This window comes from Microdochium trichocladiopsis (genome assembly GCF_020744255.1).
Source record: "Microdochium trichocladiopsis strain MPI-CAGE-CH-0230 chromosome Unknown B0I36scaffold_1, whole genome shotgun sequence".
Classification (NCBI taxonomy): Eukaryota; Fungi; Ascomycota; class Sordariomycetes; order Xylariales; family Microdochiaceae; genus Microdochium; species Microdochium trichocladiopsis.
Window position 1 is genome coordinate 941,215 of NW_025763544.1, and position 20,463 is coordinate 961,677.

The 20,463-nt window shown below is 57.0% G+C and overlaps 7 protein-coding genes across 7 annotated transcripts; 4 read left to right on the forward strand and 3 right to left on the reverse strand.

The window, feature by feature from the left end:
• Nucleotides 1-161: 161 nt before the first annotated feature.
• Nucleotides 162-2,277, reverse strand: B0I36DRAFT_259003 (3-oxoadipate enol-lactonase). Its single transcript, XM_046151094.1, has 2 exons — nt 2,122-2,277; nt 162-2,007 (listed from the first exon to the last, which is right to left on the reverse strand). The coding sequence occupies exons 1-2, from the start codon at nt 2,193-2,195 to the stop codon at nt 453-455; spliced, it is 1,629 nt and encodes a 542-aa protein (XP_046017921.1). The 5' UTR covers nt 2,196-2,277; the 3' UTR covers nt 162-452.
• A 1,053-nt stretch (nt 2,278-3,330) lies between these two features.
• Nucleotides 3,331-4,502, forward strand: B0I36DRAFT_309524 (inorganic phosphate transporter Pho88). The gene is made up of 3 exons (XM_046152138.1): nt 3,331-3,570; nt 3,681-3,841; nt 3,914-4,502. Exons 1-3 carry the CDS (start codon nt 3,548-3,550, stop codon nt 4,303-4,305), a joined length of 576 nt encoding a protein of 191 aa, XP_046017922.1. The 5' UTR covers nt 3,331-3,547; the 3' UTR covers nt 4,306-4,502.
• B0I36DRAFT_309525 (uncharacterized protein) lies at nt 4,503-5,588 on the forward strand. Its single transcript, XM_046152139.1, has 2 exons — nt 4,503-5,078; nt 5,145-5,588. Exons 1-2 carry the CDS (start codon nt 4,835-4,837, stop codon nt 5,462-5,464), a joined length of 564 nt encoding a protein of 187 aa, XP_046017923.1. The 5' UTR covers nt 4,503-4,834; the 3' UTR covers nt 5,465-5,588.
• Nucleotides 5,589-5,635: 47 nt separating this feature from the next.
• B0I36DRAFT_309526 (chaperonin 10-like protein) lies at nt 5,636-7,598 on the forward strand. The gene has a single exon (XM_046152140.1). The coding sequence runs from the start codon at nt 6,111-6,113 to the stop codon at nt 7,293-7,295; it is 1,185 nt and encodes a 394-aa protein (XP_046017924.1). The 5' UTR covers nt 5,636-6,110; the 3' UTR covers nt 7,296-7,598.
• Nucleotides 7,599-7,808: 210 nt separating this feature from the next.
• On the forward strand, nt 7,809-9,664 carry B0I36DRAFT_309529 (XPA protein C-terminus-domain-containing protein). Its single transcript, XM_046152141.1, has 3 exons — nt 7,809-8,031; nt 8,137-8,974; nt 9,044-9,664. Exons 1-3 carry the CDS (start codon nt 7,942-7,944, stop codon nt 9,499-9,501), a joined length of 1,386 nt encoding a protein of 461 aa, XP_046017925.1. The 5' UTR covers nt 7,809-7,941; the 3' UTR covers nt 9,502-9,664.
• A 51-nt stretch (nt 9,665-9,715) lies between these two features.
• On the reverse strand, nt 9,716-13,703 carry B0I36DRAFT_390658 (cytochrome P450; the record flags this gene model as incomplete). The annotated part of the gene is made up of 7 exons (XM_046161401.1): nt 9,716-10,555; nt 10,648-10,763; nt 10,906-12,366; nt 12,463-13,149; nt 13,225-13,260; nt 13,322-13,443; nt 13,526-13,703. The coding sequence occupies 7 exons, from the start codon at nt 13,701-13,703 to the stop codon at nt 9,739-9,741; spliced, it is 3,417 nt and encodes a 1,138-aa protein (XP_046017926.1). The 3' UTR covers nt 9,716-9,738.
• Nucleotides 13,704-15,491: 1,788 nt separating this feature from the next.
• Nucleotides 15,492-19,869, reverse strand: B0I36DRAFT_259014 (RNA dependent RNA polymerase-domain-containing protein; the record flags this gene model as incomplete). The annotated part of the gene is made up of 5 exons (XM_046151095.1): nt 15,492-16,354; nt 16,423-16,749; nt 16,803-16,985; nt 17,069-17,205; nt 17,302-19,869. 5 exons carry the CDS (start codon nt 19,867-19,869, stop codon nt 15,862-15,864), a joined length of 3,708 nt encoding a protein of 1,235 aa, XP_046017927.1. The 3' UTR covers nt 15,492-15,861.
• Nucleotides 19,870-20,463: the final 594 nt, after the last annotated feature.

A 20,463-nucleotide genomic window follows, 5' to 3' on the forward strand; every position in this document is an offset into this window, starting at 1 on the left:
AAAACGCCGCCGAGTCCGTTGCATCTTTGATAGACCTTGACGGGCTGCAGATCTCCGGACACGGCGGCTCTGGTGAGGCCAGGGAGCCTCATTCATGCCTCGTCGCGGTGGATCCTGAGTGACGTATGATCAAGGGGCAGGGCTTTCTGGCCTTGTCAAGAACACGCACGTGGCATGCTTGCTCGCTTGCAAGGGACGCATGGCCGCATGCATGCACTTTGTCATCCAGTGTCTGGAAAGCACACACGTGGTTTGCGAAACGCTGTAACGTCAGCAGCCGAGACCATCGGTGCCTTTGTCCTTCCGACGGGATCATCGGTAATGAGAAGTATCCCCAAGCCACGTGGATTTGACTGGGGGGATGCTCGTGCAGCGCCCCAAGATGAACTTCTTTTGCATGGGTCTAGTTAATTTGTCATCAAAGTTTGCAAAGTACATCCAAGCATGGTTCCTCATAAGAACTTCTCGACCGCGGCCCAGAAGCCCTCCGGACTCTCACACATGGGCAGGTGGCCTGCCTCGGGCACAATCGCAAGCTCGACGCCCTCCTCCTTGGGACCAATCTGGCCCCGGAAGCTGTCCATGGCCTTGACCAGAGCGCCTTTGCCATCCCCGTCACCCACGACGAGCAGGCCGGGCACCTTGCAGCCCTTGATCTCGCTCTTCATGTCGTAGTCCCACAGGGCCTGGCACCCGTACCGGAAGCCCTCAATGTCGTTGGTCGCCACCATCTCCGTCATCCACGGCACCACCGTGTCCTTCTTGGCCGTCATGGTCGTCGGGTGGAACCACCGCTCCACCGTCTGGCCCGCGAGGTGCTGGATGCCCGTCTTCCCGGACTCCTCGACGCGCGGCGTCTCCGCCAAGGCGATGCGACCCTTCCAGGCTTCCGTGTTGGCGGCACTCGAGGCCGCGTTGAAGTCGCAGGCAATGTATCGGGCGAGCCGGTCTGGGTAGTCGAGGGCGAAGCGCAGCGTGGTAGCTCCGCCCATGGACACACCAATCAGCGTGTCGAGCTTGTCGATGCGCAGGCAGTCCAGGAGGAAGATGAGATCCGCGGACACCAGAGATAGGGTTGCCGGGGTAGGGGGCGAGGGGATGGCGTTGCGGCCGCGGGTGTCGTATCGCAGGATTCGGTACTGGGGTCTCTTGGATTTGAGTATGGCCACGAAGGGGTCCCACATCTTGAGCGAGGTGAGGAGGGAGTTGCAGAATGCAATTGTTGGCGCCTTCGGGTCCGTGTTGCCCTCGAGGCGGTACGGAATTACGAGGCCATCAGCTGTGGTGACTGTCGACTCGATGACGGGCTCGGGGTCATTGGTCGTCCTTGTCTGTTCGTCGGCAGAGACAAAGGTCGATTGAGCCTTGTCCAGCTGGGACAGGTGGTGCAGATCGCGTTTGCCGGCGCCGAATACGTAGAAGAGGGAGTATGTTCGTTGCGCCTTGACTTGCGCGATTGTGCTCAGGGACTTTGTCGAGGCTGGCGGCAATGTCGTATCCGTGGACAAGCTGGTGCCCTTGGCAAAGTCGACCATGGCCCAGAAGGAGGCTGGACCTTTGGTGCCTTCGAGGGTCGAGGTCTTGTAGAGCCGCGACCTGAGCCAGCCCGTGGCTTTGGACATAGCGGGGGCGTACTCGGCCTTGTACCACTCCTCAAACTTCTTTTCCTGGGCCTCGTCGTTGGGCGTGAAGTGGACGACCGCGAGACTGATACCCTCGGCTTCGTCGTTGGTGAGTTTCTCGATGGGGAGGAACAGTGGTGACTGGTCTGTATCGACGAGGTCCCAGAAGTATCTGACGACGTCGACCTGGCCGATGGTTTGCGCCTCGCGGGGCGAACGGTTTGCTCGGAGCTTGAGGTAGGACTCGGTCTCGAGATGGGACATGTCCGTGACGTCATAGGCAGCGAGGAAGGTCGGCTTCTGGCCGTCGGTGGCCTGGTAGCGGAGGCCGTTGACAAAGATTTGGGGGATGCTGAGCCTGGTCGGGCCGTGCTCGTTGTTGTACCTGCCATTGCGGGTGGTGTTAGTTGAAGCCGGAGGGGAAACATGGGACTGCGGGGAAGGCAGCCCGGAGTGGCCCGGCAGCGTGGGAAGGAGCAGGAGGGCAAAGGCGGCTCACCACTCGTGGAATTGCTGCAGTGGAAGCCCCGGCTGGGGCTCCATGGTCACAAAGAGCTGTCCTGGCTGTACCATTGTGCTGTTTTGAGTCAAAGTCGGTCTCTGGTTCAGCAGTTGCAGTTCTCCGCGCTCCGCAGGCCGGCTCCTGGAGTAGGGCACTCTGGCATTTTAAAGAAAGCTGCCCCGAGCCGGTGGGGTAGCACGAGCGACCCCGGACGGGCACCCGCAAAGACCAGAGGGAGGGATGAATGTTCTCCCCCAGCTCCGGCCGGCGGTGGTGGCCCCGCAGTCGGCAGCCCCCGACGGCAAGTTAGCTGCGGCAGTCATGACACATGCCATGCTCAGGACGCCTCTGTTGGAACCGCGCAGAGACGAAGGCGTCAATCTGCCGCACAACACTCAAAGGTCGTGGCAAGTCACCAGCCAGGTTCTCCTGTAGCGTTCCCTTTTGCTGGCAGCGAGGTGAATGCTGGATATCACATGGCGGAAGCCCCCAGGTATGTATGTGACCTTGGGGGAAGTTGCGTCGCGGCAAGGATACTATTGTGTCCATAGATGCAACCGCCTCCGCTATCGCCCACGATCCCATATACCCGCTGCATGGGAACCTGTGTATGAGGGGAGTCAGTGCCATATGTGGAGTGGCACAGCAAGCCGCGTTGGATTCTCATAGAGTGAAGACTGGCAGAAGAGAGAACGAAGGAAGTCATTGGGTATTGTCCCCGTCTTGTGGTTGTGGTCTGCTCAGGACGCCGTCGCCGCTCGTCTGCGACACCATTGGTCAAGACCTGGCTGTAGTCCAGAGTTTGTCGCCATGGATCTTGTGATGGGAGATAGATATCTGCCTTTGGCATGAGAAGAAACTACACGATTACCAAGCGTTGGTTCCGGCGTGGTGGGCGTGCTGTGGACAGATGGCGCGGAGCAGGGGTCGCCTGTCGGCCGAGGACCCTGACAATGGATCGTTGCCAGAGCACCATCAGCCAGGGACTGGATTCGCCAGGATGCAATTACGGGCGCAGAGCAGCACGTACCTTGCAACCTTGAGGCAACTTTAGCGCACGTAGTAAGAGTGCTGACATACTTACCGCGCGGGAGGGGCCAGCCAGAGCCTCTGCCTGCTTGGGACCGCATTGCGAGCGGGCTCCACCTTTATTTATCTTCGGTGGCGCTCCATGCTCTTCTGCCCTGGGACCGCAATTTGCCCTCCGCCCTCCGCCTTCCTCTCTCTGCCGCCGCCTCCACTCTCCGCCACCCTGCCAGTCAAAACCACCAGCCTGTCCTCATCCTCGCGACAACTTCTCCTCCCGCCCACGCTCGTCCCTCCAGCTTCTCTGCCACTGCGCATCCTCCCGGACCTCATCCTCCACCAGCCGGCCGCTCTACCGTTCGCCTCTCGCCTCCTGTTCCAAATCAATACCGTCAAAATGGCCGCTCTCAGCCCCCAGGTGTAGGTCGCCTCTTTCGCTTGTCGTTTGGCTCTCTCCGCACGTGTCGTGCGGCCACAGCACGATGGAGCGAGCACTCGATCAACCAGGCGCTGACCTTCAATGCCCCCAGTGTCAACATCGTCATCATTCTCGGAATGATGCAGGTGTCCAAGCGCGTCCCCTTTGACGACCCCAACGTCCTCAACGGTGTCCGCGCCATGTACCTCCTCAGCAACCTCATCATTGCTGGTCTCTACGTCTACTGCCAGATGCTCATCAACAAGAAGAAGGGTACGTCCGCAGTCGCCTTTCGTTAACCTTTCCGCCGAGACACACCACTAACACGACTTGCGTCACTCCCAGACCTCACCACCCTCAAGTATGTCGAGCCTGCTCCCGTCGGTTCCACCGAGGAGCCCAAGCTCGTCACCACCACCGTCCACGCCTACGACTCGCAGCAGATCAAGGCTGCCTTCCGCACCCAGGCCATGGGCATGGCCATGATGGGCTTCATGCACCTGTACATGAAGTACACCAACCCCCTCCTCATCCAGTCCATCCTGCCCCTCAAGAGCGCCATCGAGCACAACATGGTCAAGATCCACATCTTTGGCAAGCCTGCCAGCGGTGACCTCAAGCGCCCCTTCAAGCAGCCTGCCGGCTTCATGAGCGCCATGAGCGGTGCCACCCAGAGCGACAAGAAGGCCGTCGAGGCTGCCGAGCGTTCCGGCCGTGGTGGCGCCAAGGAGGAGTAGAGCTTCGATGGGAAGCGACTACTCACCAGGAGCCATGTACTATATACATTGTGGGCGCAGTGCGTGCGTAGGTGCTCCAGGTCACTCTGTGGTCTGAGTGCTTTGCAACGCACGAATATACGCATAATCCAGTAGAGAAATAAAAGGCGGACGGTCTGAAATATATACTTGCTGGAGTAACTATCAGTTTTTGGCACACCCTTGTGCTCAGGCACACGGCCTTGCTATGGACCAAATGTGACTTGATCATAAAATGGATAATTGTCGGGCTTGACTGGAAGCTAGGGTCCAATGCTAGCAGGTGTTGGGGACGCCTTCCTTCTACTCCGCAGTCGAAACCTAGGACGGGCATCCGCCAGACGTGGCGCATCCTCCCAACCGTTCGAAACATCATGAAGGAATCGGAGAACCTTGCCAGGTTATACCACTCCTGCTTCTTGTGCCAAAATAGCCTGTTGTCGTGGTGATTTTGCGCCAGATGTGATCGCCAAGCATATGTGACAAGTAGAACGGTTCCCTAGCCCGAGAGATGCACTACTCATCATTTCTCATCATTGGCAGGTCTCCTCAAATCTACGGAAGGACTCCAATGTATGCAGGTTGGCGGGAGTACCTCGCGCCAATTCATGCTGCGATGTGGATCTTGGTCATGTCGGCACGCTTCTCCTCCCAGTGCTCGTTCATCCTTGGGTGGCGTCGAGACATGGCAATGGCGTCTTACTATTTTCCCTGGCCTGGAGGAGAGCTCTATTCTAACCTCTCTCTGTCTCTCTCTCTCTCTCTCTTCTATGTTAACCCAACGAGAAGCAACACCATACACAGTATTGATCAATACATACCTTGTAGCATTTGCGCAACCACAGCCGGGAAGCCGAGACTGAAGATTCATCCGCAACACGCTGGCCCACGCCAGAGATCACTCGGGCCCCGGATACAATTGACTCACCCTACGAAACCCTACGAAAGACTCATATCCCGGACACTGCTGACTCGGGCACTCCCGACTCTCAGCGGCGCGAAGTCGAGACCCGAAGGCGCCGCCAGAGGTCGAGTTCCCGTCCGGACCCCCTCACATGACAATGGCTGGGGACAGGGAGCGGTCTGCTTTGGGGACGCTTTTTTATTTATTGATCTGAAGGCAGGACCTCATGAGGTGTGAGGTTCCGTCTCCCGGCGAAGCGCAGAAACTTGACGGAAGGGAGTCATCAAACAGAGAGGGACTTGAAATCTGGGCGCTTCAACCTTGACAAAGAGATATTGATAGCGTCATTGTTGAGCCGAATGTGGCGTTTACGAAAAGCCATGACTATGAGGGCTCCAGAAACAGTGGTACATAATGGCCCCATGTGCAGCACGTGGTTTCGGTACTTGAAGGAAGCCGTGGTGCCGACAATGAGGGGCAGGTACCCCCCTTGCTAAGCGTTAAAGTTTAAACGTGGAGATCGGGCCCGGGAACACTTAATCGAAAGGTCTGAAGGTAGCCCTGTCTTCTAAGTCATGTCCATATCGACGTGCCGCGTGGACCTGGCCTGTGCGATTCGCACTTCGGCTCCACTGAACGCCGTGTTACCGACTCGTAGCCTCTCCTGGCCAGGATCAAGAGCGCTAAACCAAGGTATCGGTCTTATACTTCCCGAGAGTCCGGGCCTCAACTCCATGATAAAGCCCAGAGAAACAATTCGGTTCGTCTTCTCGAATTAGAGTTCAGTACCGTCTACTTGATTCCTTACTGTGTTTCCTGACAATACCGTTGCCTCTTTTCACGTTCTTGCCTCGAGTCCGTTGAAGCACATTACATCACCAACATGGCCGAGGTCACAAACACGGCTCTGTACATGGACAGAGACTGCCAACTGTCAGTCAAGCGCAACTACACCATGCCAGTTCCCCAGGCCGACGAGGTCCTCGTGAAAGTCCAGTTCTCGGGCGTCAACCCGGCCGACGTCCGTCACGGAACACATCTCGGCATAACGCCCGTAGTCCTCGGGTACGACTTCAGCGGCCACGTCGTGTCCTGCCCTCCCGACTGTGGACTGAGCCCTGGGGACGCCGTGGCCGGGATGACGCCGACGGGCGTTGGCCGTCCCGCGCGGTACGGCGCGCACCAGGAGTTCCTGGCCTGCCCGGTGGACTGTCTCTTCCGTGTGCCGGGCAACCTGCCGATGCACCACGCCGCATGCCTGCCCGTCGTTGCCTGCACCGCGGCGGACGTCCTGTTCAACGTCTTCGGCTTCCCGCTGCCCCAAAATGTCAGCCAGACAGACGTGGTGGGCAAACCGGCCGAGGTGGCTGCCAGGGTCCCTGACGCACACGAATCAACCCAGACCAAACACCAGGCTGGCAGCGGCGGCATCGTCGGCCCGTTGCTCATATGGGGCGGCTCCGCGGCGGTTGGTAGCTGTGCGATACAGTTGGCCCGGGCCTGCGGCGTCAAGTCCATCATCGTGACTGCCTCGCCCGCCCGGCACGAGATGCTCCGGCGCCTGGGAGCCACGCACTGCTTCGACTACCACGATGCCGAGGTCGGGGCCAAGATCCTGGCAGCAGTCGAGGAGCAGCAGGAGGGGCCTATTCGGTACGCCCTGGACGCCGCTGGGAGCTTTGGTAATGGTGGTGGTGGTGGTGGTGATGGCCTCTCGTCTTTCGAACAGATGACCCGCTGCGGTGCGTTGCCTGGCAATGGGGTCGTCCTCGTGTCCGTTGTAGCTGTGGGCTCGCGCGCAATCTTGCCCTTTGCCTCGCGGGCTCGGGACGTGACGCTGGCTGTCCGGGGTCAGCCGCAGCCGATAGTCATCCCGGCAGACGAGGCAAAGGCGGCGAGAACGACGGCCGCTCTGCAGTGGGTGGTCGGGAACTACGGTGAGGCCTTTGTGCTGCCTGCCGTCGACATCTGGAGTGGGAGCGCGGAAGATGCCTTGGTCGAGCTGGAGCGTGTTGAGAAGCAGGGCAGGTTCGGCAAGATGGCCGTTCAGCATCCACTGCAGTCGTAGTCATAGAACTGATGATGGGGGAGGATATGGAAATAGCCTGGATTCAGTCTCAGAGACTGGTCGGATCAATAGAGCGTTTCTGTGTCACTGGAATATCGATGTTGTGTTGTGTGATCAGTACATACTTCGTCGATGCCAATCAATCAATCAGTCCCAGCGGGCCACGGCTGCGCACCATGGCAGGCAACCTCGGCCTCTAACCCGCCGGAGACGGACACGGCGGCAGGGATGTGACGACGACGATCCGCATCATCATGGCGCGCATGCAGAGGGCATACTCCGCAGAGATTGCTGGGCCCTGGGTCTGTCTGATGTGAGCACGCAATGTTTTCTCCAGGTTCCCATGCGAGGCCATGCAAGCAGCATGCTGGTGGTGCATGTGCTCCACTAACTGTGCTCGGAGGGGGCGGGCTCACTGAGACCCTGGCGACGTCACCACCCCTGGCACGTTTTAGTGTGTGGTGGCGGCAGCGTGCATCTGATCCAGCGTGATAAGTCACCCTACCGCTGCGAGCACTTTTAATTATTCACAACTGCGAACTGCACACCACCCGGGTCTGACGACCTCACTTCTGGAGACGTCGCCTTCGTTTTTGAGCAGCAGCGTCGCACACGAGACGGTCCAACATCACACACAGCGCCCGCCATGGACGGCCCCTCGACGCCGCCACGGCGCACCCGCGCCTCAAAGGACGTCATCGCATCGCCGCCCACCCCAGAAGTCACCCGTCGCATCGTGAGCACGTTCCCACCCCGCGACAAAGGAGAGCCCGGCCCGGTTGCCTCTATCATCCCCTTCCTACAGAGCTGACCAAAACCCTCCTCTTCTTGAAAAAAACAGGAAGAGAACAGACTCAAGGCCAAAGCTCTGCGCGACCAGCACGAAGCCGCCCAGCGCGCCGCCGGCGTCCCGACCCTCGCACGCACCTCCTCCGGCTTCATCGCCACCGAAGACGTCCACATCCCGCGGCAGTCACAGACCCAGGCCCGCAAGCGGGGCCACGACGCCATGATGGTCGGGAGTGACGGCGGAGCACATGGAGACATACCCACGAGCACGGCACCAGCAGCAGCGGCAGCACCAAGCCCGGCGACTCGAGCCTCGGTGCGGCTGTCCGCCAGCAACGCCCCCGCCACGAGCCGCGACGGCAGGATACTGAAACCCGCGGGGGACGCGACAAAGCCCGGCGAGGCCGAGGGCGCCATCCGGCCCGCGAGGAAATTTACAAAGTTTGTCGACTACGACTTTGGCAAGATGGTCGACACGAAAGGCGGGTTCCTCGCGGCCGAGGACGACCCGTGGAACAAGGCCATGTCCGGGTCCGTGGCGAACGGGTCGGCAGCGACCGCGGGGGGAGCAGGAGGAGCACCGGGAAAGCCCGGCGACGATCCGAGCCAGGAACAGAGACCGGCGGGGATGAGCCTGCGCGACTGGGAGAGGCTGCAGCTCCTGCGCAAGCTGCGCCGGCAGAAGGCCGGCCCTTTTGAGCCGGGACTGAGCGTGCTCAAGGACGAGAAGGAGAGGAAAACGTGTCGCGAGTGCGGCAGCCTCGAGATCGATTTCGTGTGGGAGGAAGTCTTCGGGCTGGCTGTGTGCGGGGCGTGCAAGGAGAAACTGCCCGAGAAGTACAGCCTACTCACAAAGACGGAGTGCAAGGATGACTACCTCTTGACGGATCGTAAGCTTTTCTTTTCCTTCACACAAGTTCGCGTGGGCAAAACAAGAAATACTAACTGCAATACTATAGCTGAGCTCCGCGACGACGAGCTGCTTCCACATTTGTCCAAGCCGAACCCACACAAGTCACACTGGCACGACATGATGCTCTTCCTGCGGTGCCAGGTCGAGGAGTATGCCTTTTCAGAAAAGAAGTGGGGGTCCCCGGAAGCCCTGGACGCCGAGTTTGAGCGCCGCGAGGCCGAGAAGAAGAAGCGCAAGGAGGCCAAGTTCAAGGAGAAGCTGCTCGACTTGAAAAAGAGAACGCGCACGGACGCGTATCGGCGGCAGACGGGCAAACTGGGCGGAGGTATAGGAGGAGGCGGGGGCAGAGCTGGGGCAGCAGGTGAGAAGGCAAAGTTTGGCGACGTCGTTGGGAACGGTGGCAAGCACGTTCACGAGTGGGGACGGGTTGTCGAGAATGCGGACGGGGCGACAGTCAAGACGTGTTCGATTTGTGGGATGGAGGTTGAGGAGATGGAGTTTTAAACGAGAATTGAGCTAACATGATACCCCCTTGTCAATAACGTGCGCTGCTCCCAGCGGATCGCAGAATGTTCACAAACCGCGACAAACTCTCCACGTGCCGAGTTACAACTTTAAACGATAGAAGCCCCGGTGTAACGAGAATGAGAACTGACAAACAGTGTACCAATATCATCTCCGAATCTCCAGAGAACGATGACGCGAGCAATACAAACTGATGCGATCCTTTGACTAGCCATCTTAGTCAAACACGTCGGTCGCATACCGCGTGTTCCTCAACCCTTCCCACCACTTCTCTGCTTCAGCCTGGAGCTCCTCGTCACTTCTCAGCCCAGTCATGTCTTCATCCCCCGTCAGAATCTCCTCCCCGGCCCTCTCTTTACCGACGACATCCACATACGCCTTGATCGCCATCCTCCGCACCCCGTCACCAACCTTCCGCGATCCGCAGATATACATCTTCGCCCCCTTCTCCCTCCACAGTTCCAGCACGTTCTCCCTGTCCGCGGCCATCGCGTCCTGGACATATCTGCTCCTGCCCCCGAACCCTTTCTCGGGACACCTGCTATACGCCCACCGTATGCTGACCACGCCCTGGGCCTCCCAGGCAGCAAGCTCAGAGGCATAGATGTCGTCGAGCCCGGGACCGCGGCAGCCGTAGTACAGCACTGCGGGCGCGAGCTTCGCCTGTTGCTCACCGGTTGAACCAGACTCGGCCGTTGCTGCGATGGAATGGGAAACCCCCATGATGGCCGCCCTCTCCTCCAGGAACCCCCGGAACGGCGCGAGGCCGCTGCCCGCGGCGACGCAGATGATCGGCGTGGCGTGCGGGTGTGCGGGCAAGTGGAAGGCCGCGTGTGAGGAGCGGACGGAGACGTGGATGGGGTCTCCGGGGCAGAGGGACGCGAGGTACGTGGATGCCACGCCGAGATGGTTGTGCCTGATTGTTGTTGTGTCGGTTGGCCCGTCGGGGCAGAGGTGGTGAGAGGAGCTGTCGAGGACTGAGAGGGTTATTGATGCCCTCTTGGGGTTGAGGAGCGGGGAGGAGGATATCGAGCTGTTTAGGATTTTGGGGTGTTTTGTTAGCCATGGCGTCTTCCTGTGTGTGTGCAGGTTAGGTTTCTGGGAGAATAGGTAAACAGGACATACTATTGTCGGACTCTCATCGATGGTAGCATGGTCAAGAAGACGCCCAGCGGCAAGGTCACTGATGTGTAGATCTCGAGGAGGTCGAGCACGGACAATCTCAGGTCAGTGTCTTCGAACTCGTCGGCGCGGCGATCGAGGGCTTCTTGCTCCGTCTTGTTGGTTGTGTGACTCGCCAAGGTCCGGATGCTCTGAGAAATCATTGCAAAATCAGCATGCATCTCGTATGTAAGTGCAGGACCACCGAATCTCAGTACTCACCCTCTTGGTAGCAGGGTCACCCAGCTCGACATAAGCCGAGAGAACCTCCCTCACAGAGACCGCTGAGCCCGTTGGTATCGCGCTGCCACTATTGCCATTCTCATGGTTGTTAACCGCGATACTTGCATCCCACGGCAGCGAGAACCGCCGCATCGCCCTATCCACGTTCTCCCGTGGATTGTACGGCAATACAGCGAGGTAGTCGCCCGTGCGATACGTCATACCACTAGGTAGCTCAATATCGAGATGCTGCTTCGCCGGTTCGCCTTCGGCAGTGAGTCTGCGTGCATGCGTGACAGTAGCTTGCTTGACGTCGTGTCGCAACTTCGACGGGCGGAGACTAGAAACGGAGATATCCAGCTGAGCTGGTGTTGCCGTATATGACTGCTGCTCGCCACCGCATAGTCCCTGAGTCGACGAAGGGGAGATGCCGAAAGCCTTGCCCAGCGCCGGCCAGAGTATCTTGTCTTCCCAGGTCTCAAAGTCTGAAAACATCTTGCCCCGGGCGGCATCGCACAGGCCCATCTCTGCCACGCGAGTCGCACCGAGAAGTTCGAGCTTGGCGTCGAGGAACTTGGGGACTTTGTGGAAGGTGGACGCCCAGTCGTGGTGGCCGCAGCCAAAGACTGCGTACTGCACCCCGCCGAGGGTGCAGCTGCTTCCATCTTCGAGGCCCTCTATCCATGAGATGAATCTGGCTGCGTTGTCTGCTGGCTTGCCCTCGTAAGAAGGCGTGATGAAAATAACGGGCTGGTTAGCTGGCTTGCTGGGGAGGATGTCGATGCCGGCGTCCATCACGTCAAGCATGGTGGCTCTGAAGCCGTGGCTCGCGGCATCACTTGCAAGCCGTTGGGCCAGATTCTCGCAGGTCCCGCTATTACTACCATAAAGAATCGTCATGGGTTGGCCTGTCTGTGTCACACTAGCCTTGTCGTTGAGCCCACTGACGCCCGAGTCCGCGTCAGAACTTTTGCGGCTCGATACACCATCGACGTTGCCATTGAGCCGGGCTTGAATGTCAGTTGCATTGAGTCCATCGCGCGGAATGGCCCGCATGAAAAACTTGTCGGGCTTGAGGGTCAATGTCTGCTTGATGCCGACTGGTTGGCTCGGGTCAAAGTGGAACAAGTCGAAGTTCTGCAGGATCATAGCGATGATGAGCAGGCACTCTTGCCAGGCGAAGCCGCGGCCTATACAACCTCTCGAGCCGTTGCCAAAGGGTTTCCACGCTCCTGACGGGAGCTTGTTGAACTTGTCCTCGAGCATGCGCTCGGGCTTAAACTCAAGGGAGTCATCTCCGTACACGCGTTTGTCTCGGTGGACTTTGGTGAGAAGAAGAGAAACTGGCTGGCCTTTGGGTATGCTGTACTTGCCGTCCCAGCCGTTGATCTCTGTATCATCCTGGGCTTCGACTGTGTACAGCGCAATTGGGGCACTAAGGCGCAAAGTCTCGCGCAGGACCTGTTGACGGCCCATATTAGCACTCGGCTTGGGTGAAGGTACTTGGATCTACAGATGATGTGTCCCAGGGGCTTGTCGAAATATCAGTTTACTCACCGCCTCGAGATATGGCAGCTGGCTCATGTGCTCGACCGTAATCGGCCCAGACCCAACGACGCGATCAACCTCGTCTCTCGCCTTGCGGTATGCTTCAGGGCTGCTCAGCAGCTCATGAAATGCAAACGACAACAGCCCCGATGTGGTCTCGTGCCCTGCGACGAGAAACGTGAGCAGATTGTCCAGGATGCTGTCGTCCGTCATCCTCTGGCCCGTCACTTTATCCACGCCGTCCATCATGGCCTGTAGCAAGTCCTTCCTGCCGCCAGGGCCTTCACGCTTGCGCTCATTGAGCACGCCTTGCGCGGTAGCTCGCATCTCCTTGACATCGTTGAAGTACGCCTCGTTCTCGCTCTTGTAGCAAAACTCGGGCAAGGGCAGCCTGCCTATCCTCCGCCCCGACTCTTGCAGGAACGACCCCATGGATTTCAAGAAGGGTAGCACCTCGGGAGTATAGTAGCTGTTGAAGCGGAACCCCATGGAGCACAGGGCCAGCGTGTCGAGTGTGACCCGTGTCAGGTCGTCGGTCGCCATGATGGGGTACGAGGGCCCGTGGCGCGCCCACTTCATGACGAGTTGTGTGGCAAGGTCGTGCATCTCGTCAAACATGCCGCGGATCGCCATGGGTCCCATGGCTGGCATGAGTATGCGGTGGGCTATGCCCCAGTTCGGTTCGTTGGGTCGAGCCTGGCGGGAGAAGAAGGGGGCGTGTGGTCAGTGGACTGGCAATCATTCCTGGACTATATCAAGGGTTGGACTTACAGTAAAGAGGCCATCGTTGACCGCATTTCTGACTTGCTGTACCACGTCTCTTATTAACTCCACGCCGTCTCTGTCGCGCGGTGTCAATAATACGCACCTCGAGAGCACCCTGTGGGTTCTTCTTGAACCTCGTCTCGTCGCTGAGATCTGGCACGAGGGCCGCACTGCAGGCGATGTTGATTTTGCGGCCGCCTGGCAGTCTGATCGCGAATATCTCTCCTGTTACGGAGCCGTGGACGATTGATCAATATCGCCTTCTTGATAATTTGTTCAAAGAGATGCAATTACTGAGCGAACTTACCATACTGATCCGCAAACTCCCCGAAAGTCCTCAACGGGAAATTCTGATCAATCTGCGCAACGTTGCCGATGATGGGCCAGCCTCGGGGTGCCGGGATCTCTCGCAGCTCTTTGAGCGGGTTGTCTGAAGAGCATGGTGGTGTCTGTCTGACATCTGGGCTGTGTGGAGACGAAGACATCATGGGCAACGAGTATGGATGGTTGTGTGCTCCGAGAGTCTTGGGAGCGGGTCAAAGCAGGGAAGGTTTCGAGTGCCAGACTCGCAGAGGAAAGCCAAAGATGCGCTCAATTTGGAGAACAGGGAACTTGGCTGGGCCTTCAGAATTTCAGCTTCAAGCTGATCGTGAGTGAAGGGGAGTATAGTGTAGAGGACAGATTCAGGCGTGGGATAGATAACAACTTTCATATATCAAACTCAATTCAAGCCAAGCGGTGCTAAGCCAGACACTTTATATCCCACAAGCGCACGAGCTAAACTAAGCATAAAGTCTTATCCGAGTATCGAAGCAGTAAACATCCCAAAGCCCGAGCTGCAGGCGCGCGGGACCGAAAGGACCGGTCGATAAGCCGCGCCGCAGCAGCAGAAAGGAGCAGAAGCCCACCTTGCCGTGTTACCAGGAAGTAACTAGTGCAGCGCGGCCGGCTCTTTGTTGTTCGCCGTACGCTGCAGATCTGATGCACCCGCTTCGCCGACTTCCGCATGCTGTGTAGGTCTGGGCGAGTGTGGGTGTTGCGTACGCGCCTGCGAAACTGTGATCCACTTGTTGAGCACTGCCCGCATGCGACGTGTGCCGCTACAGTCAAAGCAGCACTTCTGAGTTGGATCAATAGGGTGGAAGACTCGATGCACAAGGAAGATAGGTTCTGTTGTGATGAGTACCAGTATTAGCTGAACTACCATGTGAAGTACCTTTGCAAGTCAGTGTCCCCGTACGAGCTGCCCAACATTTTGAAGCCGAGAACTCAATCATGAAACTGCCCAGAATTCTATCAACTTGGGAGCCAGTATTACCCAGAAGTACGCTATACGACGCGGCCGCTCTTGTGCTGGATACTGAGCAAGGCCAAGTCGAAAGACCTACTGCAAGATGCAGGGCGCCTGCAGCCTGCCCGGGCTTACCCAACGCCGGTTCCTCGGCAGCAGTTCATTCCAGGGTGTCGCGTCGGTCTATCAAGGGAACTTGTCAATTGCTAGGGTCCTGTGGAGTATGGCCAAGGCTCATGCACGATGACGAGGCTACCTGGAGGGAGGCTTAGTAGCGGGCGAGAAAGCCTCTTTGACTCTCCGGCTGTGTGCCTCAAGCACTGAAACGGAGCATCGTTGAGTGTATGGGGGCCAAAGGAATCCGCACGGATAGGGCTACTAGCAGCCGAGCCCGGCACATCCCCAGCGGCTGTCGGGAGATGGAACGCCGTGTCGATCGCGTACCCATTTTCAATCACCCCCGTTGAGGCGCCAAGATATGGCTGCTGCTGCCAAGGGCAGAGTCGTGGGGGTGGCTTGGGATTCCCTGGGAAATGGCGACAACCCAGCCAGGGGTCATGGAGATTGTATGAATACAGACCCATTTGCGCGTTGGTTGCGAGACTCGTAGTACTTTGCGACACCCCCATTCAGATGTGAGATGCATGTTGACACGGCTAAGCTTACTGCCTGCTAATTCCCAGGTTTCCTGCGCAGAAGACAAATCAAAGAGAGGATACAAGTGAAATGACGACGGTTGATAGCGAATGTGCATGACTTGTGCGTACGACTGCTGCCGACACAGCCGTGCTGTTGGTGATTGCCCAGGTTGATGTAGTAAGTGGTGCAGATGAGACACCCACCACCTCTGGCAACAAAGAGTGGGGACACGGGAATCGAAATAGAAGCACTTGGCAGTAGGACAAGCTTTGTGGCTGACAGGGGATATGGTCCCTCCGCTCAAGGATATGCAGAGGGGCCCCCCACCCATCCTGATTGATGTCTGTGCTAATTATCTTCCTACGGGCATGTGACAAGACGACAGTGCGCAATTTGCCAGATCTCGTCGGTGTCAATGTTGGAGTGCAAGTTGGGCTGCCCCCCCTTGGCCCTTGTTGCACAACTGATGATGGTGGCATGACTGCTCAAACTCCTTTCCCTTCACCCACCGGCTGGCTCCTCTTTGCTTTCGGTGAACATGCGCCAATCATCCATAGGCGTCCCTGTGATCCACCAGGTGCAGGATGTCGCGCTATCATGAACTCGCATCCGTTGCCCCTGCTTGGCAATCAGATGGAACACGCACACTGCACAGAAGCGCTCGGGCTCCTAGCCAGCTGGGCTCGAGTAGGCTCTTGTTTCCTCGCTTGATACTAATATACCCAGGCCCTTGGCCTTTGGAGGCCCACGGCGCTATTCAATTCCCTCAGGGCGCATGATGCTGCGATGATCTTGAAACTCTCGAAGTTTCCATCCGCGACGAGTCGCCGTGACCGCCGAGGCGCGCGGGAATCCTTCATTGTAGCGACGTGAAGGCACGCAATACTCAACTCAAGAGGCGTCGCGCTGAAATGCTGGCTCCACGTGTCTGCAGCGTGGCTGAAGCCGTTGGAGGCCCTTACATCTTCGTTATAGTCCTCCTCCTCCATGATGTAGTCTCGCATCTTGTGCTGCCGGATTAGCGATTCAATCCAGCGGGTGACCCGATCAAATTCGTCCTTGAGCTGCAAAGATCTTTCGCCCTGGCGCTTCGTTGGGAGCCCCCTGCAGTTGAATATGCTTCCCGTGAAGATCTCAACTTCAGTTATGGGCTCCCCGGCATTCTCAGAGTAGTCCATGGTCAATGCCCAAAGCGCATCATTATACCTGTGTCAATTGGTAAGCCTTGAGCGGACGTTCGAGTGCGTAAAGTTTCATCACATCATCCTACTTACGTGTTGTGAATCTCGCGGGCTTCGGGAACAGCGCCATGCCAATTGACTGGTCCAAGATGGTGAATTACACAACTACTCTTAATGAAGTGCAGAAGCCGTTCCCAGAGCGTTGCGCCTTTCCTGGCGGCAAACATCCGAATATCCTCTTGCCATATCCTTTCCTCGTCGATGTTGCGGAATAGCTTTCCGAGAACTTTGTCAGATTTGTAGTACTGGAACTGTGGGCCAGATTGGTCGTCTTCATCGATTTCTTCCGCTGGCAATAGAGGCGTTTCGAAGGCGATCTCACTGCGGTTCTTGAGGTTGGCAGGAGGAGTTGGAGACATGCTTACTTATGTAAGTAACCGGCTCAAAGGACGGATGCAGCTCAATTGACTCACAAGTCTGGTCGGTACCGCGGAGCTCTGAGGCTCCTCAGTTCTCCCAAATCCACCGGCACCCCTGTCTTGCTGTAATCAACCGCGGTCGAATGCAGTTGAGCTAAACTCGTGCAGACAGGATCCAGTGTTCCACCCTCCTTCTGGTCCGCGTATATAAGGTGCCGATTTGCGATGAGTCCTAGTCTTCGAGAAGTCAGAAGTGCTCGGCTGTCTCTGGCAAGTAGACAATGCAGGCTGGCTGGGCTGAGGGGCTCCTCAACACTTACTGATCTGTGGCCATGAACTGCACAAAGAAGTTTATCAAGTCTTCAGACTCGATATTCCGGCCGAGTTCGAGTGGCGGCACTCTAGGATAATCAGCTGGCTCAGAGATTTTATGGCACCGAGATACGGCGCGTTCGTCCTACCCGTGCAGTTGAAGATGCGGTCAGAGAGAGGATTCTATCTTCAGAATATGACTCGCAGCAGGTAAAACGAGGGAATTTGTACTCGTACTCACCCAGATGACACTGAATTTGTCGCCATCGAGGTCACCTCCACTGAGTTGACTCGGGAGATCGCGTTCTCCATTCTGACTGAAGACTATACAGTTCCTGAGAGAGCGCAGGGGATGTCCCTCAGGTGGTACGATGTTGCGGACTTTCTTGATGTCTCCAGGATGAAGAGCAGGAGATCGCGTCACAATGCAAAGTGTTTCGTCCAGATCGAGGTAGTGTGTCCCTTCAAGATCGTCGAATGTCACAAAGATCTCATCCTCTTCAAGGTAATTGAATTCGTCCATCACGCCGAAGAGGGTGACACCGTACTCAACAGGGATCCGTCCCTTGTTCTTCAGCAGGCGAAGCTCCCGAAGAACAACGGCTTCAATAACAGTGCACAAGAAGCGGTCAGTCTTGTAGTTGATACCAAGTTCATGAAGATTCTTCAGAAATCTCGAGAAGCGCATCTGATCTCCGATTCGCTGTCGTTTGAGGAATGTGACGGTGTTGTTGACGTCGGAAGTGATCTTCCGCAGTCGTGAAACCTCGATCGCCTGCTCGCGGAGAAACCATTCGGCTGGGACGCCCATGTCCTCCAATATCTTGATCATCTGCCGATTTAGCACGAGCGGTGTGGCTTTGCTCGCGGCATCGCAGATCTCGAGGTTTTGCTTGTCGTTGCTAGGAAATTTGATCATGCTCTCTTTCCGGATTCTCATGACCACTCCAGGCAGCGTAGCGTCAAGAGAGAGCATTCCCTTTGCTCCTGCCCACCGAATTTGGAAGCATGTGGAGGTTCCCATCTTCTCTGGGAGTTGGTCTTGAATGTGTTCGAGAAGGCCACGACTGATGGTGCCCACCCCGTCACTGAAGACGCGACTGCCATCATCCGATTTGACATCAGGGATCAGCTCCACCAAGACCCCATCAAGAGGAATAGCGACTCGGGTATCTGAAAAGGCTTGTCCGATGCGGGCTGCTCGTCGAGCGGGAGCCCGAATCTCATCGAATTCTCCGAGCTCTGAGATGACGTTGAAGTAGTTCCTCGTGCTGCTGATGCGAGAGTCGTGGAATGGCGCCATGGCCCATACGGCGTGCGCTCGGAGAGAGGAGTGTGAAAAGCCTAGGAATTTGTATACTCTGCCACAAATCTGGACACCATTGACCAAAACTGTTCGGAACCTCTGCCAGATAGTCTCCATGGCGACCTTGGGGTTAAAGAACATGTCTTGCCCATCCTCTTCGCAGAGTTGTAATCTTGCAAAATACTCCGTGTGATCTGAGAACTTTCGCAGTACTCGATTATTCGGTTCCAGCTCCGGACCGGTGAAGAGAAGACGAGTTGGTGTGATCTGGACTTTGTACACCAACACCATGGCTGTGCTGGCTCGGTCCGTTATCAAGTCTTGAGACAGGTCTAGTCGAATTGTTTGCTCGTTATCCAACAACTGTCGCCATACAGTATCGACGGAAAAGACGGCAGCCTCAACTGCCGGCCCTGCGAATTCGACAATTGCTAGCTTTTTCACCGCCGCCGCTGAAAACGGGCAGAAGGAACGGATGTTGGTGGATCGCGCAGCTTCCGCAGTATTGGCCGAGTACTTTCTCAATCGCAGAAGCAAGGATTCAATGGTCTGCGGCAGGAAGTAACCCCCGTGGGCGAGAGCATGGAATTGGTACGTCACATCGAAGGGAATGTATCTATCGACCTGGCCGAAAGTCTGAATGAGCGCGGCCATTGCATCACCCATCTGGACAAGACTTCGCGCGCTCGTGAGTGATTTGTAAGAACTCCAGTCCAACGCCTTGTCCTCGGCGATCTTCTCCATCTTATGGTGCAGATCGAGGCTGGAAGTGCTGAACTGGTAGACCAGAGACTGGCCAACAAACCTGCCGTGGTCGCAGGCACGGTGGGGTAATTTGCTGATGCGCTTCCGTGTTGGAGCAAACTGCTCTTGTGATGGATTAGTCTCCATGCTAAAGAAACGAGGAGACTCCCAAAGGGTGATCGTCAGGGCACGGGGCTTAGTGGATACGACGATCTCGTGAATGATTCGGTACGGCACTTCTAAGCGTATGCTTCCATCCAGCTCATGATAGGTGACAATGAGCATGTTCTTTGCAAACTTGATGATGCCGTTGCAGGTGATTTGCATGTCAATCATGTAGGCAAGCTTCCCATTGGGATAGTCGTAATGTCCACATGACAAGCCGGTGAGGGACATGGTTGTGTTCGTGTTGACCTCCTGTTCGAGGTTCTTGGTCGCCTCGCGGTCCTCGGCCTGTTTCTCAAGCACCTTGAGAGTGAGCGGCTCTGGTGCTTGGGTGCTCTCTTTGCAGTAGACCATGGCGCCGAGAAGATTGAGCTGGCCGCGTGTCTTTGGCATGCCATTTCTCAGCATGGCGCCCGGGACCTCAACCTCGCCGTACTGCCGCAGGAACTTGAGGCCATCGCTGCGAGTGTGGAACGTGATGGTTCCGAGATTCTTGTTTCGGTGTTTCCTACATTGCCAGTCTTGTATCTTGATATCAGCTTTGAGGCTTTGGTCGGTCAGATGTGCGGGCACATTCCGCATGAAGACCTCCATGGGGAGAGATGGCGGAGCTCGACGTCGAGGTGAAGTGGTGGAAAGAGGTTCCTCTGGTTTGGCCAACTATCGACTTCTGGTGGTTGCTTGAGAGTTCGTTCTTGTGTAGGGATGATCGACTGCTCAAACAGCCAAACGTGTAGGATGCTTCACTGCAGCAGAAGATGCAGCCAGCAAACGGGTGAAAGGTGCAGGGGCCGACAATGTCCAGGTGCAAGGTGATGTGACAATTGACCTGCAATTAGCATGAGGAAGCTGTGATGGTCTCCTCAGGCAACAGGGCGTCGTGCCGGAATATCGTTTGCTGCGCTGCAATATGGGATCTTGTCGAGTTGTTGTCCCAGGCTGTGTCTGCCTTGCTCACTCATGGAAGCCACAAGCCTCTCACTCCACTGCAAGTTGGCAGCCCGATGCAGGATCCGGTCGTCTCCGCAATGTCGCTCATTACATGACAAACGCGCCAGGTTTCCAAGATGAGGAGGGGAAGCACCGTGACGCACCACCGAATGGCAAAGCAAACCACAGAGATGTGAGGCTATCCACAGCTGAACTGAGGGGCAAGCTGAAGGTGCAGCTCCGCGCAAGCCCGGCTTC